The sequence below is a fragment of the Triturus cristatus genome, chromosome 9, assembly GCF_964204655.1.
Source record: "Triturus cristatus chromosome 9, aTriCri1.1, whole genome shotgun sequence".
Lineage (NCBI taxonomy): Eukaryota > Metazoa > Chordata > Amphibia > Caudata > Salamandridae > Triturus > Triturus cristatus.
The window spans coordinates 809,500,875-809,520,623 of NC_140592.1; the positions used below are offsets into that span (position 1 = coordinate 809,500,875).

Consider the following 19,749-nt stretch of genomic DNA (forward strand, 5'->3'; position numbering starts at 1 on the left):
CTTTAATAATCACTAGGGATGCGTCCCTGGAAGGATGGGGAGCTCATCTCCAGGATCTCCAAGTAGGGGGCAGGTGGCACCAAACTCAGTCAATTCCACATATATTTACTGGAATTGAAGGCAGTGCATCTGGCCTTGTAGGCTTTTCGTCCAAGAAAACAGCATTCAATAGTGCTCGTCCGTATGGAATATATGGGGGGGGATGCACTGCATCAACAAGCAGGGCAGCACAAGATCTCACCCGCTTTCCAGATGAGCGCAAAAGATATGAGAATTGGCTATAACACACCATATCTGCCTCCGAGCGGAGCATGTTCTAGGACAACTAGATACTATGGCGGACACACTCAGCAGGCTCATCATGTCACAAGTGGGAACTGCACCAGTGGACCCTACAAAAAGATCTTCCTTCGCTGGGGCAGACCAGACCTGGATCTATTCACAGCTCTCCAGAATTGCAAATTTCGGTTTTATGCTAGTTGGCATCCCCAACCGGGGTTATGGGGGAGTGCCTTTTCAATTGCATAGTCCGGCATCTTTGCCTACCCTTTTCCTTCAATTGCTCTCCTCCCAAGAGTCCTCGAGAAGATGAAGGCAGAGCCTGCAAACTGATTCTCATTGCTCCAGCCTGGCCGCGTCAACATTGGTACACAGAATTACTTCTCCTATCCCAAGATTGACACATTCGGCTTGCAGTTCTTCCCAATCTTCTACATCCGAAACCCAGGCACTCCAACTAGTCAGCATGGCTCCTGAGTTCCATGAGTTATGACATTTGAACATACCAAGGGAGTGTAGAGAGATCCTAGCCAGGGACCGGGCTGACAGTACAAACAAAACTTACTGCCTCAAGTGGAAAAGGTTTTGTGTATGGTGCAAACAAACTGATATAAATCGACTCTCCTCCTCTCCGGAGCAAGCTCTGCCATATCTTTTAAATTTAGCGCAGTCATGTTTAGCGCAATATTCGATACACGTTCATTTGGCAGCCATTTCCCGTTTTAGAAGATCTCTTTCTTCTGCACCGTTATGGTCTTCTAGAATCATCAAGGAGTTCCTCAAAGCATTGTTCCGTATTTTCCCTCCGGTTAAGCCTCCACCTCCGTCGTGGCAGTTTATCACTGTTCTCTCACAGTTAATGACCTTTGAACCAATGCACAAAGTGGTCATCAATTTCCTGGAAACTCGCTTTAACTTCAGCTAGAAGAGTTGGCAAAATTCAGGATTTCGTTATAAAGTAACCATTTCTGCAGTTCAAGGACTGATGGAGTTCTTCTCCACACCCAAATCCTTCGACAACAGCAGAAAAGGCTCTTCACTTGCTGGATGTCAAGCGATACTTTAAGTTTTATCTGCAAAAAATGCAAGCTTTTCGCAAGACTTCTCAACTATTTGTTGCTTACAGCGCTCCAAGAAAAGATTTCCCACCCTCCAAGCAGAGTATTTCTAGATGGGTATCAAATGCCATTCAGTTTTGTCATCAGAAGGCAGGCAGACCCTTGTCTTCACAAGTCCGAGCTCATTCCACTACAGCTATATCTACCTCTACAGCTTGATTTGCTGGAGTGTCGCTTCCTGAAGTTTGCTGTACAGCAACGTGGAAAAACAGACAGACCTATATTTACTCAACATTACTGCTTGGATTCAGCAGTTCTCAACGATATGACGGTAGGCCAAGTACTGCTCTGTCATCTTTTTAATTAAGGTGAGCCATCCCTGTCTACCCTCCTACCACTATTGCTGTAGGCACATTTCCATGGTTAACTATGGTTTCCTATTTTAATGCACAGATGAATACATTGCCTAAGTATTATGACTGTTCTTATTATTAACATTGTTTTTTAATTATTGATTGTTTGGTGTTATGATTCATTTATATTGTTTATCTGCACATGAGTGCTGTTATTGTTTTGGGAGAATTATGTGCTAATGTAAACGTGCTGCTGAACTGCTAACTATTCTGGTTCAAGCATGTGAATCTATGAAAGTTCCAATACTGGAGTAAGAGATTAGTTGGTTACCTGTTACTGTAGTTCTCCAGTATTGGAAGCTTTCATAGACTCGCATGCGACACACCCTCCTCCCCTGCGCAGCTCACCTTTCCTGTCTCAGTATACTTACATTAGCTCTAGTGCTTGAAAATCAGAGGTACTGGGATTCTCAGAAGTGTTCTAGAGACTGATTGGTTAAGACATAACTTTGGTCTTTTTTTTATTAATGACTGATAGGTTGCTACACTAAGAGGCCCAGGCCTTTTCTTGTCTATACCTACCATGGTACTATAGTTACAGGCAAGTAACTAATTTCTTCACCTTTATGAGAAGAACAAAGACAAAATACACATTACCACACTAGACCACTGGTAATAAAAACATTGCCCATACACACTCCTAGTTACTAATCCCGCTTGAATAACGATAGGACATAGTCTATTTAGACAAAATATAAGCAAAATTATACTCCAGTACACCTTACCTAAACAACCAGCAGTAACACAGCTTGTCACTCCACTGCAACCAAACCTACTGCACCCAAGAGGCAACATTTTAACCTTTGGTCCTCACGTGCCCGACATCTGTGCACCACACCCATATAAAGCCTCAACAAAATGGGGAACGAAAAAACCTGCACCTAAGTTTGGGACACGCCACACTTTTGAAAAGCCCTTCAACCTGCTAGAAAGAAAGCACATGGAAGACATTCCACCCAGTGAAATAAGTTTCAAGTGAAGTAACTACGTAACATTACAACAGCAAAAGCATCCAAAAAACACTGCAGTGGGTATCCCACTTGGTAGATTCTGTACACTCCATGCACCGCACAAAAGCATTTATCAACCTGAGAAGACTGCATTGTTCATATAGCGCAGCACAGAAGGAATCCCATCCAGAGGAGTTTGCACTCTCACTGCACCACACTACAACGGCCTTCACCCGGTGGAGTTCACACCATCAATGCACCACAGCACAACAAAGGTCATTGCACCCATTGTAGCCTGCTCTAACCACGCAACATAGTCCAGCTGGTATCCCACTTAGTGTAGCACACTTTGTTCACTGAGGTAGCTATAAAATACTGCAAAGCAAGAATGGTGTATGCATACCAATACATTGCAGTGGCCATCCCACATGGGATGTTTAGAATCCCAGCCCAAATGTATCTGTGTTAGAGACCAACGCCACCCATCAACAATACCAGGTGATAACGAGTACTTTATTCTCGACATTCGGGTGCTCTTACAAGTTTGAATGGCACTTAACCCATGCCAGGGTGAAAATGAGTCTTGGACATTCTTCATTACATCCACAACAAGGTCCCGAGACTGCTTGCAGCAGCCCCACAACAGCAGGCCGATAGCTACTCTAATCTTAAAGACACTGTGCACACTCTAGGCACAATGTTTTGGACTGCTGGCCAACTGGTTCAAGAATGGGCAATGCGCGAGATAGCAGCTTTCGGCCAATATGTAATGATCTCTGTAAACGGAGGAGCGATTGGCTGTCATTCATGAGAACCTCAGAATGCATAGTTGGGAACACATGATCAAAAATCGATGCAGTAATCCTGGATGCCTCATTAAATGAAAACCAAAATGCATTCCATATCAAATAAAAAAGTCACGTAGATGGTAGGACTAGTGAATGGTCATATCAGGCATTGACTGGGAGCGACATGTAAGCTTCAAGATGCATTCAATATCGAATCAAAACAATCACTAGCGACGGTTCATACCAAGCAATAATCACAGTAACCTTTCAAACTTTTCTAAAATTTTTGTCATCAAGGTAAAATAACGCAATAGAGTGATGTTGCAGTGCGCAGCCCTGCTCGCGCAGCGCGAGACCTCATGTAGGGGGTTCAGAAAGCTGACCACACGCTCGCGCATGTGGTCAGCTTTCGCCGGCTGCAATTTGCTTCATTCACAGGATGCTGAGTTCCCCTGCCGGGACTCAAAGCCGGTTCCCCACCTTCGAGGTGGACCGCTCTAGCTATTAGGCTACACAGGATGACACATTTACATGGGCCAGCTCACAGGCATAGGACTCGCTAATCTCCATGAGACAGCTCACCTTGTGGTGTAACAACACAACGCGCAGTCCCAGCTTGTATTAAGGGCTAGTGAAAGGTGGCCTCAGAAGAGACAGTGGCCAGGTCTGGTAAGTGCCCAGCACGAGTTATTCTCCTGTTGATCTTCACGTTACGCCTGGCGGTAATGCGGCCCCCGGCCTGGTGAAGTTCTTTGTCCCAGGGTACAGTGTTGCCTCTCAACACTCCTGTTTGCACCCAGCAGCAGTTCCCGACCATGGTGCGTACCTCCAAGGACTCTGAACTTTCCTTACCTCCAACTTCAGTGACAAGCACAGCAGCTGAAGTCCCCGGCCAAGCTCCGCCCTTTACTGGCAAGTAGGCCACGCCCTCTCAATGAGTGTACACAAAAGCAATTTTCCTACATTGGTGACAGGCAGTGACGACAGACCACGAACAAGCATTTGCAATGCAATAGGTCTCGCATTATTAAAGTTTGAGCTATTATCATTGCTAAATAATGCAACACCAATAGCTCAAACTTTAATAATGCGAGACCTATTGCATTGCAAATGCTTGTTTCAGGTAGCACATGAGCACAAAAAATAGGAAAACCACGATTTGAAACTTCCTTCCATTCCCTTCAAAGAGTATTACAAACAGCCTTATATAAGTGCATCCTCTTCTGATGGTGTATGTCCAACCTCCACTTACGATTCTTTTTGAAATCCCAACATGTCATCCATTAAGTCATCTACTGAAACTGTGGTCCCAGAACATATTTCTTCTTTTTTTTTTTTTTTTTTTTAGAGAGGTAGGGTGACAATCACCCCCTCCCTCACCCACCCTTACGCGCTCTAAGACTTGCTGAATAAGGAGTTGTCTGGAGGCGATACATTGGTCCCCGTCACAGTTATCATTCCTTGCAGCTCTGAGGTCGAGCCAGTGATGTGGCACTTTAAAATGTCAATTTTTGTATCCCTTCATGAAGGGCGAGTGATGCAGACAGAATATCGAGTTCACTTACAACACTGCAAAATTCCATCTCAAACAGGAATTTTGTTTCACTGGTTGCCTGGTAACTGGTCATTGTCCTGATGCGCTCTCATGAGTTGTGCCATTTCTAGGCCAGGCAAACTGCACAATGGCCACATTACTAACTAGTGAAGGAGAGATTCAGGGATGCTCATGGAAAGTACCAATTGCAAGTGATGGGCTTTAGAGAGCTCTGCACGGCATACATCGCTTCCTACACGAGAGAGAGAACAAAGTATCCAAAGATACAGGTTCAGCAGGTGCAGGTTGGGAATGTCAAATCCCGAACATCAACTGGACAGAATAACGTTACCACAATATTGAAAGATAAGTTGTTATACATTTTCTATATGCCTAACACCACATATACGTATTTTGGTGATGTATATTTATTTTCAAGGTACATAGATCATAGTTATGGAGTTACTCGATATTTTGTGTCTCCAAATTGTGGCATAGATATTCAGTTCCTTCAATATTTGGGATTCAACAAAAAATCCTGGCAAGGGAGATCCGTGGTTGTCTTTGTTTCATTTTTAGTAGATTGCCTGACCTCCGGCATTAGGTGTCTCTTTTCTATGTGCTTGCTTGTGTTTCCACACAAAGATTACGCGGAATGAAGATTCACAAAGATGAAGTTAAGATCAGCACCATGAAGCAGTATCTCAAGTATCTTCGAATCAGCAAGTTTTATTTTTTTAAACCACGTTTTCTGCAACAACAAAAAAACTCACTAGGTCTGCCTGAAAGAAACCCAGTTGTAGTTGTTAGACTTCAAGTTATGTTTCCTGCACACCATTGTCCAACACTACAGGCTTCGATGGGATTTCCGATAACCAGCCCATCGGTGTCTTGGCTGCAGTACCTGTCGCTATTTAAGCTGGTTCGTCATTCAGGATACAGCAGGTGGGCAGCAAAAGCGCCCCCAAGACTCTGTGCCAGATTTATTATAACTAATGTTAAAGGCTACCCATCGCCTAAAGCAGAGGTAGCAAAATGTCACTTGCAAAGACCTTAGCACTTGTAATAATGTGAACATTATTGGAGAGACCTTCTAAAGGTACACGCTCTACATGTTAATCCAAACATTAGTCTATGTTCTATTGGCATTTATATAGCGCTTAGTATTCTTGATGAGGCACTGAAGCACTTTCTGGCAAGTAGCATGCTTTCCCACAACCAGTGGCGTAGCTGGGGGGTGGGGGAGCAGCTGGAGTTGTCTCTTTCGACTACCATCATCCCCCCTTCTCCCCAAGTCTGCCGCGACGCCCACCCCCCCAGCCCCACCCCTACCACCCACCACGGGAGCAAGTTGTCCCCGTCAGCCGCCACCTATTCCCCCTTCTTACCTGCACCCGGGCGCCAAACTTTGGGGCCGCCCCATGCGACAGTAGGTCTAGCTACGCCACTGTCCGCAACTACATATTTTGGAAATTCCTCGGCCAAGGCACTCTCTGTAGCTCTGGACAGATGTTAGGAATCTGCAGTACAGATACCAGTCGGGAAGAGACCAGTTAACAGACAACACATTGTCCTTAATGTAATACGTTCCCTTCGCAGATTACAACAACCACTAGCAGCCCTTCGAGAGCTGCTTCTCATTAGTAACCTCTGAACATTGATGTTGGTCTCTGTGCGGTGGAAAGGACAGTTCACATGCTTGTACTAAGTTCTTGCTGGATGAAGCACAGCACTATGTGACCATGTTTGTTCTGTACCGTGCATCAAGTGGTTCCCTGTCTCCTTTGCAGAAAAGAGAAGGTCCATTGTGGCAAATTACCCTGCCATCAATGACCTTGCCATCTGTCTTCCTATCCTAGTTCCCCCTTGCTGCAGATGTCTTACTTTAAAATGGGGAATAGTGTCCTTGCTGAAGGGCACTGGTGTAAATGATGAATGCATTGGTAATCATAAAATGCTCCTTTGTTTCTATAAAGTATGTAAGTGGCAGGCTTATTTTGGAGAGAAAACATTAGATTTTCAGAAGCTTTTTGATATATCGCCTTGAGAAATACATTTGAATTGTATTATTCTCGCTCATTAAAAAAAGAATCTGCATATTTGTAGAACTGTCAGCTTGAAAATTGATATGGTAATTAGCAGGAGGTCATACTATAATTAAGCTTGTGAATTAATAAAAACGGGACTTGAATTGAACTCATTTGTGCTCACTCTCCTTCCAGTAGAGGTTCAAAAATATTTTGCATATTGATGCATTTTCCCCTCTTTCTTATTCATGCGAGAGCCTGTTTTGTTTGTCGAGAGGACGGCTAAGAAATAACTCTGCCGCTTTAGATTTTCTTTGTAAGTTTACTGCAGTGTTTGTATGTGGACAATTTTGTTTTTGAGAAATGGAAAGGTGATGGATGTTAACTTTCCTTGTTAATCGTTTCTGTAGAGCGTGAATTGGCTGTGCTCTATAGCACGCAAAACATGCATGTATTTGAATATATAGCTAGCTAGCTAACGTGTAACGTGAGTTAGTTTTTGCTGTACACCAATACGGCAGTGACCTTGGTTTACTACTTCAGCTTTATAGTAGGCATTGGAAAGTGTGCTTCACCCACTTGAAGTACGAGGCCCACAAATTCACAATGTGTCTCTCTTCAAAGCGTTAGCCCCACCTCCTCACTTGCCTTGGCAGCCTCACACATCAGTTCCATTTTCATCAACCCTAAAGGGCTGTAGCTATGACACGGTTATCCTTTTATTCATTGTATTGTTCTTTTTTTTACCTTGGTTTCTGTGGACCTGCCTCATATCTCGATGTGGTACTTTTGGACTCCCTGTCTTTACAGTAGAGACTTTCTGTTAAGTAAAGCTTGCTATCAGATATAATTCCACTTTACACTTCAGTTGTATACTGTATTCATTTACCACTGTGCTATGTCCTTTCCCATTCTTTTCCAAATGTCCTGGCAAGGAGGGGCTTCAGTCTCCAAAGTCTCCTGAGTTCAAAGAGCCCTCTTCCATGTGTCCTTTACAGAAGAAGGGCACAGACACGGACTGGCCTAATAGGAACATTACATCTTTTTTCAGAAAAAGAAAGGCCGTGTGTTCTCCCTTCTGAATCAGAGGGCATTTTATGAAACTGGCAACATTTCTGCTGTTTCAGCATAACAGACCGGTCAGGTAAGAGTTCAGTCAACTAGCTCTCCTTCTGTAAGGCATCTTAAGTTCATTTTGGTGTCCAGTAGCTAATACCTTTCTTATAGACTGATTGGAGAGATGCGTGCATTTGCCTCTCTCATCCCGGTTGGTCATTGTGTGCATTTGATTGTTCATACTATGAAAACACACTTCGGTTTTTCAAAGATGGGTGGAGATGCCTTATGAGGAGCTTGCATTCTGGCGTCCGCGTTACCTCACCTAAGGAAAAGGTTAGGGGTCATACTGGTTGTCCGTCCTCCTGGCCACAAGGAATATTTGCTGGAGTTCTAGGAATATCCATTGACTTTTCAGTCTGTCCTTCTTAAGAGAGTATGGTATGCATTGTGTTTTTGATTTTTCTACTTTTTGAGTGACCCTCAGATATTTGATGGCAATAAGTGTTTATTTTCCTCTTGTTCATTGAGCCAGTTGTTCAGGGTTCATTTTGGCAGCCATCCTGCACAGTGGCCTTACCTTGGTTTAAATTTGACATAAGTGATTTCGTGTTAAACTGAGTAGTTGATCTTGTGTCTTGGCCATTTGCTGCAGTGAGAATGATCTTGCGGAGTGTTCCTTGGCTATATTTTGTATTGTGATTTTGTCTTGTTTCCTCAATGGGGGAACCTAGAAAGGTAACGCTTTCAGAAGGTGCACCTTCCCCTTTCACCAGAGCAAAGGGACCCCTGCAAGGCTCAATACACCAGGTAGAACATGCAATATTCGGATCAAAATACAATGGTTCCTTATAGGTCTGCGTAAGGCTTACAGTTTTGAACGCATTGAGTACCTGGAAACTCTTTCGCCCTTGAAAATTTGGCTCCTAAAGAAGGAGAACCTGCAGGACTGGAGAACATGTCAACAAGGATAAAGTAACAAAGCCTTTATGTGAGAAGGAACCACAATCAAGAGGCAGAAATAGAGGAGGTAAAAAGGGGACAGACAGAGTGGGGCTCAGATGTAAACATTTAAGAACCAGTGCAACTACTTGACTCATTGCCAGGCAGGGAACTGATGGCAACATATTCTGTTTGTGCTGCCTCCATCTACTGCGACCCAGAAGGGTAGTGACCTATAGATTGATTGGAGTTCTCCAGTCGTCTCTGTGAGTAAGCATTTCCCTGTTTCCAGCTACATCCCCCTCTCTTCCTGAGTACATATCGTCACATTAATTTACGGCCTCCATGTTGTACAAACGTGCAGGTATGTTGTATGTGATTCCTTGTTCATAACCAGTCTCTGTGAACTGAAAAGTGGGTGTCAGTTTCCCATATGGAGTGAGATTTTCTTTAAAAAAAATAATCGTCCATTACCGTTTCTCAGAATGGGACTAGAATGGATAAGTGTATGAGACACCTCACCAAGACTTAAGTAATTGTCAATCAGCCTGTGTCTGGGTTAATATAGTTTCGTTTCTTTAAGTTAGGAAAGTCTGTGGTGACAGAAATGACTGTCAGGCCGGAGTCCGAGAATTCTTGTGTAATGTTCTGTTCTGCAAGCATCCGGCCATCAATTCCTTATAACCTTACTAGGATTATTGTGCAATTCTCAATATCACAGTTGAATAATTCTTTTGTTTGGCTAATATTGTGGAACTATCAGCTAAACACCACAACAGGGATGATAGAATTTTTTTAAGATTCAACACTCATCACCAACGTCGTTGAGCTAGAGGACAAAATTGATGGTTGGCAGCTCTTTATACTGTCTTGTTGAAATTTATACAAATTGCTCTGTGATGGTGCTAAAATAAGGCATGAGACAAGAGGTAATATTCTTGCCCTCTTTCCATTTGCTCTGTTCTAATCAATCAACCAGTCAAATCAGCTTTATTCGGCTGGCATGGAGCCATAAAAGTATGAAATAAAAACAATGAAGCAATATAAAACCAGAGACCAATCATACAACTACTCTTACATATCCAATTATAATGAATCACATAGCCTGTGTATAACATCTATAAGAAGGCCTGCTAAAAGCACTATGTGCTTTAGGACAATAAAACAGTACATTAATCTGATTTTCACTCTTAAAAATTAAAAAAAATGCCTTGTAAGTTAAACAGCAGCTTAGTAAGGCTGCATTGAGTGTCTAGAGCTTACAGCAGCCCTTAAAAATAGGCTTTCATAAAAACGTTTCATCATCCTGCAGTAGTTTCAGAGAGAGTAATGACTGAGTGTAGTGTCAAATCTCTCCTTATCATTTATAGAAGAATTAATAACTTAGAGAATGTAACTTTGAATGCTCTAAAATTAGCTCATCAGTTCCTTTTCACAGAACTCCAAATCTCCTTGTTACCCACTAGTCAAATACCTACTGTGACAGGATGTCTTAACATATAATGGGTGGTGGAGGACTCTGACCCCAGCCAGCATTTCTGGGTTCATGATTTGGCATCCTTTAGGGCTAGAGCCTCAAAACTGATGTTTCTGAGATTGTCCTGACTACCATTTAGGAGACCAGGCGGTCCTGATTAAGCTGCCAAGACCCGGCTATATCTTCACCGCTGCAGGCCTGCCAGGGCTTTTTTTGGTAATGTTCCAAAACCTTGTCACCATATTTTGACGTACATGGAGAGGCCGGTTTCACTTTTTATCGTTTCCTTAAACTCTAGGTTCATTATCTTTATGCATACTTATCCCCAAGTGCTTCTGAGGGTGTGGCAGAAACGTTATTAGAATAAGATAAACGCAGACATTGTGCTATAAATATGAAATATTCTGAATGTGATGTTTGGGCAAGCCATTGACTATTTTCACATATAGGGTAAGGGTGGTTTTCACGCATTGTCCGCACATGGCTAGGTCAGTATTTTGATATTAAATTGGTTAGATGGGTATAAAAAAGTTACGAGAGATACATTTATCATCCTGCAGTAAATAATTTCATGAAAGTCCCAAAAACTTAGTCATGTTTAAATTCTTAGAGCACCTATTGGCACCAAGTTGGATTCTTTGTCCTAGACACTAAACAGCTTTTGTGAACAAAACTGATCTGAGACATCAATAAGTAAGGGTTACTCCTGCAAAAAAATAACTAGTGACGACTTTACTTAAGTCAATATTCTGAAAGAAACAGACCTGTTCCTCTTCTGAGTCTTTTCTGCCAATAATGTCTTTTTTTAAATCAGCGGTACATCACCAACAATCCCTACGGTAAAAGCCTTTCTCATCAACTTTGATTTTTCAATGGGGAAGGCATGCGACAGTTAAGAGCTGGGAGAGAAAGACTCCCCTCCTGTACCCTTTTGCCTCTCAAAACCAACGCACAGTCAATGCGAAGGACAGAGAATACACATCACAATTGTTCTTTAAAGTTTTGGGAGCAAGAGCAAACCTTTTCTTTAGCTACAAAGAAAAGTTACTCGAGTTGTGGAATTAATAAAGAATTGTTTAGCTCACCTTTTTAAAAAAAAATGGTGAAGATTTACAGCTTCCCTTTTGTCAGTAGGTTTCATTAAAGTTTGACGAGGGGAAATTGCCATTATAATGGCGTAAAATCGCGTAATTGCGTGTTGAAATTGCCGAAATCACTACATGTGGCAAAATGTTAGCACAAGAGTACAGGAACAGCTGTTATGCGACACTTGCGCTTGCTGTATCATTTTTTTAGCACATAATACCCAAAATGGACATGAAGACGAATTTTGTGCTAAACTATAGTGGTAAATGTTTTTTTTGCATTTCGTGTAATTTTTGTGGCAAAATTATTGTAATGCAAATTGTGCGAATTTCACACACTTCTACATTAACACTGGCTTCTGAGGCAGTGAGCCTGATCTTTTCTGATACTCCTTTACACTGCAACTGAATCTCCTGGTATTGATTTCTTTTGGCAACTGTAGCCTACACAAGTTAACACATTTACTGACAGTAAGGTTCACCCTACTTCCAAGAATTTCACATTGCTTCACCATTCAGTAAGGCGTTCCCCAAATTGTCTTTGTTTCAGTCTCCAAGTGTTTGCACAGTAAAGCTTCCACTGTCAAGATTTGACAGAAAATGTATTAGATCATACACCACTAAAATAGCCAGTCTCTGGAGGTTAAATCCAACCTTGGGAAAATCATAAAGATAAGATTGATCAGATATGTTCAGTGTTAGGTCCTCTGAAGAGACTGTGTCAATAAATACAACACTTTTTAAAGGAAATCATGTGAAAAGTGGTCAAGGTTATGGGAAAGTCTTAAGTGAGAACTCCGCACACAAGAAAAGACGAGGTTTTGATTAAATTAAGAGGATGGAGAATCAATGACAAAAGATGTATGTTGAACTGTTTACCTCTGCTACTTTAAAGTATACCAGCTTATGCAAAGGGATGTGAACTATAAAATACAAGCTGATCCCTCACTTAGGTTGCAATAAAAGGTTGTGGGACTGAATTGACTGATGTAGCAAATTGTTGTCCTTGCATTTAAAGAATGGATGCAAAGAAAGTGATGCCTTGAGGGTGTAGAAGTAGGGGATCACCATGAATGATATCAAGGCTAAAGACTTGTATTGTAATTGTTTATTTATTTCTAAAAAAATCTGGTATTGGTATAATCCAAAGTGCACAGACATAAAGTATGTTCTCCAACCTTCCGTTTTATTTTAGAAGTGAGGTGAAAAGAGTTTGTGTTTGGTGCATAACAGTTCTCAGCAATCTAATGTTCAATAAGCCTTCCAGCAACGGTCAGAGGAATGTTTTTGGGGTGTTTTTTTCCAAGATTTCAGCAGAGCTTTCCTTGCAATTATTTCTTGCCTTCCTTTGGGGAGTCTTAGTATGCAGAAAAAGTAAGCATGCAGGCTTTGAATGTGATCAAGGTGTATGCTAGCTGAATCTTGTGTAAGTGGATCCATCTGGTTCTGTTTTTGACCACTCTTCCACATGCCATTGTTAGATTGACAGAATCCTTCAAACGTGTGTGCCGTTGATAAAGCTGGGTTGGAAATCATGTGCAGTGTACTGTATTGAATGCTTTGATCCTCCTCAGTTTTCACACCCTGTTATGAGTCATTCCTTGTGGACCCTGGGCTAATAGAATTGCTTTTATTCCATGAAGACCTAATCACCAATCAGGGAATTATAAGTGCGCTACTCACTCGTGAAGGTCTCAAGGCACTGGGGAGAGTAGGGGTACGCAGGACTGTTTAGCCGAAGAGCCAGGTCTTGAGAGTCATCCTGAAAATGTCCAGGGAGCGGGCTCGTCTGATGTCTGCCAGTAGTTCATTCCAGATCTTGGCTGCAATGTGAGAGAACGATCTTCCGCCTGCTCTGTGGATGCGCGTGGTTTCTTGTAGTGCGAGGTTGGAAGATCGGAGGTTTCTTTTGGGTACGGGGAAGTTGATTCTGTCGTTCAGGTATTTGGGTCCGTTGTTGTGTTGGCATTTGTAGGCGTGGGTGAGGACTTTGAAGGTGACTCTCTTCTCCACGGGGAGCCAGTGGAGTCTCCGTAGGTGTTGGCTAATGTGTACGTGCCGGGGGATGCAGAGGACGAGTCTGGCCGCTGTGTTCTGTATTGTCTGGAGTTTGCGTAGTAGGGACTTGTTGATGCCGGCGTCGAGTGCGTTTCCATAGTCGAGTCTGCTGTTGATGAGTGCGTGGGTGCCTGTCTTTCTTGACTCAGGGGGGATCCATTTGAAGGTCTTGCGGAGGATGCAAAGGGTGTTGAAGCAGCAGGAGGTGATGGCTTTGACCTGTCGGTTCATGGTGAGTGATGAGTCGAGGCCGAGGTTTTTGGCGTGGTCTGAGGGGGGTGGGTGGGCTTCCGAGGGTGGTGGGCCACCAGGTGTTGTTCCATGCTGATGGGGTGGTTCCAAGGATGAGTACTTCTGTCTTCTCTGCATTGAGTTTGAGGAAGCTGTTGGTCATCCTGGCTGCGACGTCTTGCATTCCTTTCTGGAAGTCGAGTCTGGCGGTGGTGGGGTTTTTGGTAAGTGAGGGGATGAGCTGGGTGTCGTCGGCGTAGGATACGATGTTGAGGCTGTGTTGTCAGACGATGGCGGCAAGGGGGGTCATGTAGCTGTTGAAGAGGGTCGGGCTCAGTGATGACCCCTGTGGGACTCCGCAGGTGATTTTCGTGGGGGCGGAGAGGAAGGGTGGTAGTCTGATCCTTTGGCTTCTTCCGGTGAGGAACGATCGGATCCAGTCCAGGGCTATTCCTTGTATGCCGGCGTCCTGTAGTCTGGTGACTAGTGTGCGGTGTGCAACGGTGTCGAAGGCTGCGGATAGGTCGAGTAGGATAATGTCTGCGGAGTGGTCCAGGAGGGTGCGGATGTCATCTGTGGCGGCGAGTAGGGCGGTATCAGTGCTGTGGTTGCTTCAGAATCCGAATGTGGACTGGTCGAGGGTGACATTCTTTTCAATGAAACGCGGCCGTTCTCTGTTGACTGTTTTTTCTGCCACTTTGGTTGTGAAGGGGAGGAGTGAGATGGGCCGGTAGTTCTTGAGCAGGGGCCTGACTTCTACGCGTTTCCAGTCGTCTGGGGAGGTGCCGGTTATGAAGGTGGTGTTGCTGGTGCATTGTAGTTTGGGTGCGATGGTGTCTGGGGATCTGTGGTAGATGTGCGGGGGACAGGGGTCGGTGGGGGCCCCGTGTGGATGCCTCTTGTGGATGCCTCTTGTGGTCTGGCTGTGGCGTCATGTGGGTGGTCGAAGCTGTCGTAGAGTGTTTTGATCTTGAGTTGGAAGTAGATACAAGTCTGTCGCAGAGGTCTTGGGACGAAGTGATGTCTGTGGCTTCGCTGCATGGGTTAGTGAATTCCTGAATGACACTGAAGAGTTCATTGGAGTTGGCGATGATTTTGTTTTGGATGAAGTTCCTCATGGTGATTCTGATTAGGTTGTGGTAGTCCGTCATGGCGTCCCTATAGGTGGAGTGGTTTTCGGTTGTCTTGGTGCTCCTCCAGTTCTTCTCCAGGCGTCTGCAGGTGCGCCTGACTCCATGGAGATCGGTGGTGAACCAGGCGGCTTTCTTGGGTCGCTGTTTGCCGGGGTTGCGTAGCGGGCGAGCTCCTCTGCGCAGTTGAAGATCCAAGTGTGGAGTTCTCTGGCTGCGGTGTTGGCGTCGGATGCCCAGGTGTGGTTGTCTCGGGTGAGGGTGGAGTTCGGTTGCTCATCGGTAACCTTGCTCCAGTTCCTTCGTGGTGGGCGTGGGGCTGGTTTGGGTGCCTTGGGTTTGTCGACGGTGAAGTGTACGCAGGGGTGGTCGGTCCATGGCGGCTAAGATGACACACCAAATTGTTACATTTTGCATTTTATGGCCTTTTATTAATAATAGGTCCCTGTCTGTGTTTTTGCAGAAAGCAAGTCTTGGTCTGTTTTGAGATTGAGTTATCATGCACTTAATTCAAACCCGACAGTACCGTACCTAGTTCAGTTCAGTTTTTTTTTTTTTTTTACCTACATGGTTTGTGATATGGCGAAGAGTGCTCTATTCACATCATTTCCATACATAAACACTGTGGGAGGAGATTTTGCATTTATGGCCAAGGGAAAGAATCCTTTGTCAAGTGTGTTTGAAGCAAAAGACTTACAGAAAGCATCCTATTGACATACTAAGTGTTCAGAATATTTGTTTGTTTCCAATTGTCAATAGCAGGTGTGTACCTGGTATTACATCTGGGGTGTTCAACGCAGATCCAGAGGGACCGGATTGATGCAATATCTTCAGGATAATCATCGCAAATGTAAATGAGATCCATTTAGATTCAAGTGTGTATGTTTATTATGTGTGGATATTCACAATATCTGACATGGGTCTATTCCGCGATTGAAGCACACCTCTTCAGAGAGCACTGCCACCTTACTCAGTAGGAGCCTACACGTCTCCTGCCTTATTACAAATGATCTTGAATCAGCTAGGTTCATGCTATACAAATATCTGTACATTGATACACACACCCAAGTCGGGGTGCTGTGTTGTCGGTGCTCAAGCCAATGTATGATTTAATGTGCCTCTCCCTTTCAGTTGATTGTTTTTCGTGATGTAACAGTGTAAAAGTTTAAAAGAACATCAAGCTTGGAGCATAGATCATGCAATGTGTCAAATGTTTCCAGGATGCGCCAAACTCCAAGGCAGCAACTCCAGAAGATGCAAAGCCTACTAATGTAGTTGTGGAGAGTGGCCCAGTAGCATACAGCCATGAAGATGACATTGAAGAAGAAGAAGAGGAGGAAGATGAGCACTGCATGAGCGCACTTCAGTTGATGGGGGGAACTGGTAAGTTGTAGAGTTTTTTCCCAGCCTCTTCCACCCTTATGGTATACATGCAATGTAACATCCTTGCCTTTCATGAACACACCATTGCTGGCTGTTATATTAAATGTGTTTTTCCTTTATGTTTAAATTCCCAAAAAAGAAATACATAATGCTAGTTATTACTTAACGTTTTGAAAAAGAAATTGCACATGGCATACATTACCCCATAGTGGGAACAACTTGGGCGTTTTGAAGTGGTTTCAGACTAAAGCATCCTATTGTTGAGAGCCTACTTTTAGCAAACATTGGCAAAGCCAATGGGTTCAACCTTTTGGATTTACCAGTGTTTTGTTTTGCGCATACTGTTTAGCCCTGGAAAATGGAAAAAAATATACTTTGCAGATGCTGAATGTTTTGTCAGAGGTTGGAAAGTGACCCGATTGTCATTGAAATTGAACTTTACTCTGACCTTGATAGAATCCTCATTGGAGTACAAGTTAATAGGTGGCCACTAGCAGTTGTTGTTGATAAGGAACATATAAATACATTTCCATAACCAGAACCGCCTCCTACCATAATTAAACTTGGCTTTGATGCTAAATCTGGGTCAGCAAGGACATTTGACTCGGAAAGACAAAGGTGTTATATGAAATGAGCAATCTAGTTTTAGTAAGCCTTATTCCAACGATGGACCCGGAGGCCTGACAGCATCCGAAGCTTGCAATTGGCTGTGAACCTTTATCGGAAAATGATTATAATTGGGTCTGGACAACACTGCATCACTGAATTCATAATTTTCTACCTCTTTATAAATCTCTTACTAAGAGATAAAGCTCTTTATGTGGGCCTCTGTGAGATTTTATTTTAAAAAGGTGAGGGGTAAAACATCTAAAACAATGTGCTTTTTATTGAACTTTTTTCGCTTGTTGTTCTATAATAGGCTCGAGAGAAGGTTCTGATAGGTCAAGAACCAGTCTCCTTAGAGTAGCCATTAATTTTGGTCCTCGGTGCTTGTCATTCTGTACATCATCATAGACCAGCACTTTTTATTTCCTTCTTGCCACTCTAACCATTTTCTGAAAGCAGGGAGCAGCAGAACCCCTCCAGCATCCAGTCTTTCATTTTCTTTAATTTGTATATGAATATATTTTTGGAAAATAATTTTGGCTCTATTAAGAAAGGGTTGTCAATGAAGATCTGCATCCTGTCTTCCTGGGGAAAGAGGTTATCGAGAATTGTCTTTGTCTCTACATACGTATAGTGAAATACACTGCAGTAAGCAAAGGCAGAATTTTTTTAAATCACCTTCTTGACCTTCCATCTTCTTTTAATATTATTAAGGGCAACAGTAGCATGGGCATACTTGTAGACCAAGTTGCGGTCCCACTTTTGTACGCGTTCAGATTTGTCTTTGTTCCATACCATGGATTAGGTAAGAGTTAGAGTGAGTGAATGAACCTACTTTTACGATCAAGAAGGGTGTAAAAATGCATTTTATTTTACCCTCTCTCTTCATCCTAATAAATCATGGAAATAGTTCTTGTTTCAAGGAATCTTCAGTCGATGATGCCATGATAAGCCAATAGAAGATTCTGATTGTACTTTATGCTGATCTTTTGATTGATACTTCTAACAGGAGATTCCTCAACTTTAGAATATTCCCAAGTGCCAGATTGGATCTGTAACCTTTCACTAGCAGTGCTCCCGCACACCACTATTTTGTAAAGTTTGACTTGCAATGATCTGCTTTGGAGGTGATGGAGGGCAGCCCCATGTAAGCACCAACCCTGGCTACCAACGCCACTTGCTTTCTTTCAATGCCTTTAAATGCATATCCAAAGCTCCTCTTCCTCCTCAGTCAGTATTTGATCATTTCAAATCAAAATCCAGTGTACAAAGGAATGATGTTCCCAAATTAAACTACAGGGTTCAACTCATGCAGTGACTGTAGAAAACACATCAGTAACAGACCAGCGCACGGTGTGCCTTTGGCGTTAGGCCTCGGGGCAAAACCCAAACTTGGGGCATAACCCTAAGTGTGCCCTCCTGCAACAGAAGGCGATCAGGGACCATGAAGCGAAGCTGTATCAGGCCAAACATAGAAAGAAGTCATGGACCTCATGTAAGTTCCCCTCAAAATCTAGCGTACAGACCCACTCCTGCTCTCTGTGCTGATCCCGTGAAAGTCTTCTTTGTCATGGAGTTCATTTGGCAAGTCCAAATCGAAGACTCGCCCTGTAACAAATTTGGGGCCTTATTTATGAGAAGTGACGTATCGCTGCGTGAAAACAGTGATGCGTCACTTCTCAGTGCTCCCTCCTTGCGACATTATGGATGCGTCATATTTACTATATGACACATCATGTCGCAAGGAATGACAGATATGTCAGTATTACTGTCAGCGCAAAACTGATGCATTGCTGGAGTTGTCGGAAGTGTGACGCAACTCCAGCAATGTTCCTTTCACATGGGGCAAGCCCCATGTGAAAGGGCCTGCATCAGTCTTACGCTGCAATGAGGCAGGTGTAAGATTTTGATGGAGTAGCGTCCTAGAAGTGGTGCACTGAAATCTTATAGATTTCAATACGCCACTTCTGCGAGGCTTGGATGCGGGGGGGACGCCCAACCTGCATACATTATACCTGATGCAGGTATAATGTGGCGCAGGGGTTTACAAAGTGATGTATCTGCCTAGATGTGTCACTTTGTCAATAGGGCGCAACATGGCACATTTTTTACGTTGTCGGCATGTCACAAAAAGTGATGCACCGGCAGCTTAAAATTGAAGCAAGATCTCATAAATAAGTCCTTTGGTTATTGGTTGAGGAGGGGTGGAAGCCTTATTCAGGTATCAGCCACATTCCTTGTCATGGTGAACCCACAACAAATCACTAAATTAACCTGTGTTTTACCCTCTGGTAGCTTGGCTCATAGCAGTCTGGCTTAACTTAGAGGCAATGTTTAAAGTATTTATGTAGCACTCAAACAGTAATGATGTGAAAACACAACACAAGAAAAGTCCCAAACCGATTTAGAAAAATAGAGGATATTTTAATAAATAAAATTATACCAGAATGACAAAGATCTAATCAGCAGAATTGGACATATTTCAAAGTTTCAGGAAAGTTTAGAGCATAAAAGCACAGCGTGCCAATCGCTGTCATCTGGCAATGCTAGACCGGGGAAAAGTTCCAACAAAAATTCAGCAAAATGGGAGGGGTGAAGGCAAAACATTTTGGGGACTACCGTCCAAGGGTGTCGGGTCTAACAGAACCCAAACTATGACAGAAGGTTCGTTGGTTGGGTACATAAAAGTACGCATTCTACCGGTCAAAAACTATGATTCAGTTGCACAGATT

At 43.3% G+C, this 19,749-nt stretch overlaps 1 protein-coding gene across 2 annotated transcripts in view; it reads left to right on the top strand.

The window, feature by feature from the left end:
- BRF1 (BRF1 general transcription factor IIIB subunit) overlaps positions 1-19,749 on the top strand; it is a 1,136,639-nt gene that overhangs the window by 1,100,058 nt on the left and 16,832 nt on the right. For both annotated transcript variants that reach the window (XM_085626219.1, XM_085626218.1), the window contains exon 17: positions 16,249-16,411. In XM_085626219.1, coding sequence (XP_085482345.1) covers positions 16,249-16,411 — 163 coding nt within the window. The remainder of the gene's footprint in view (positions 1-16,248; positions 16,412-19,749) is intronic.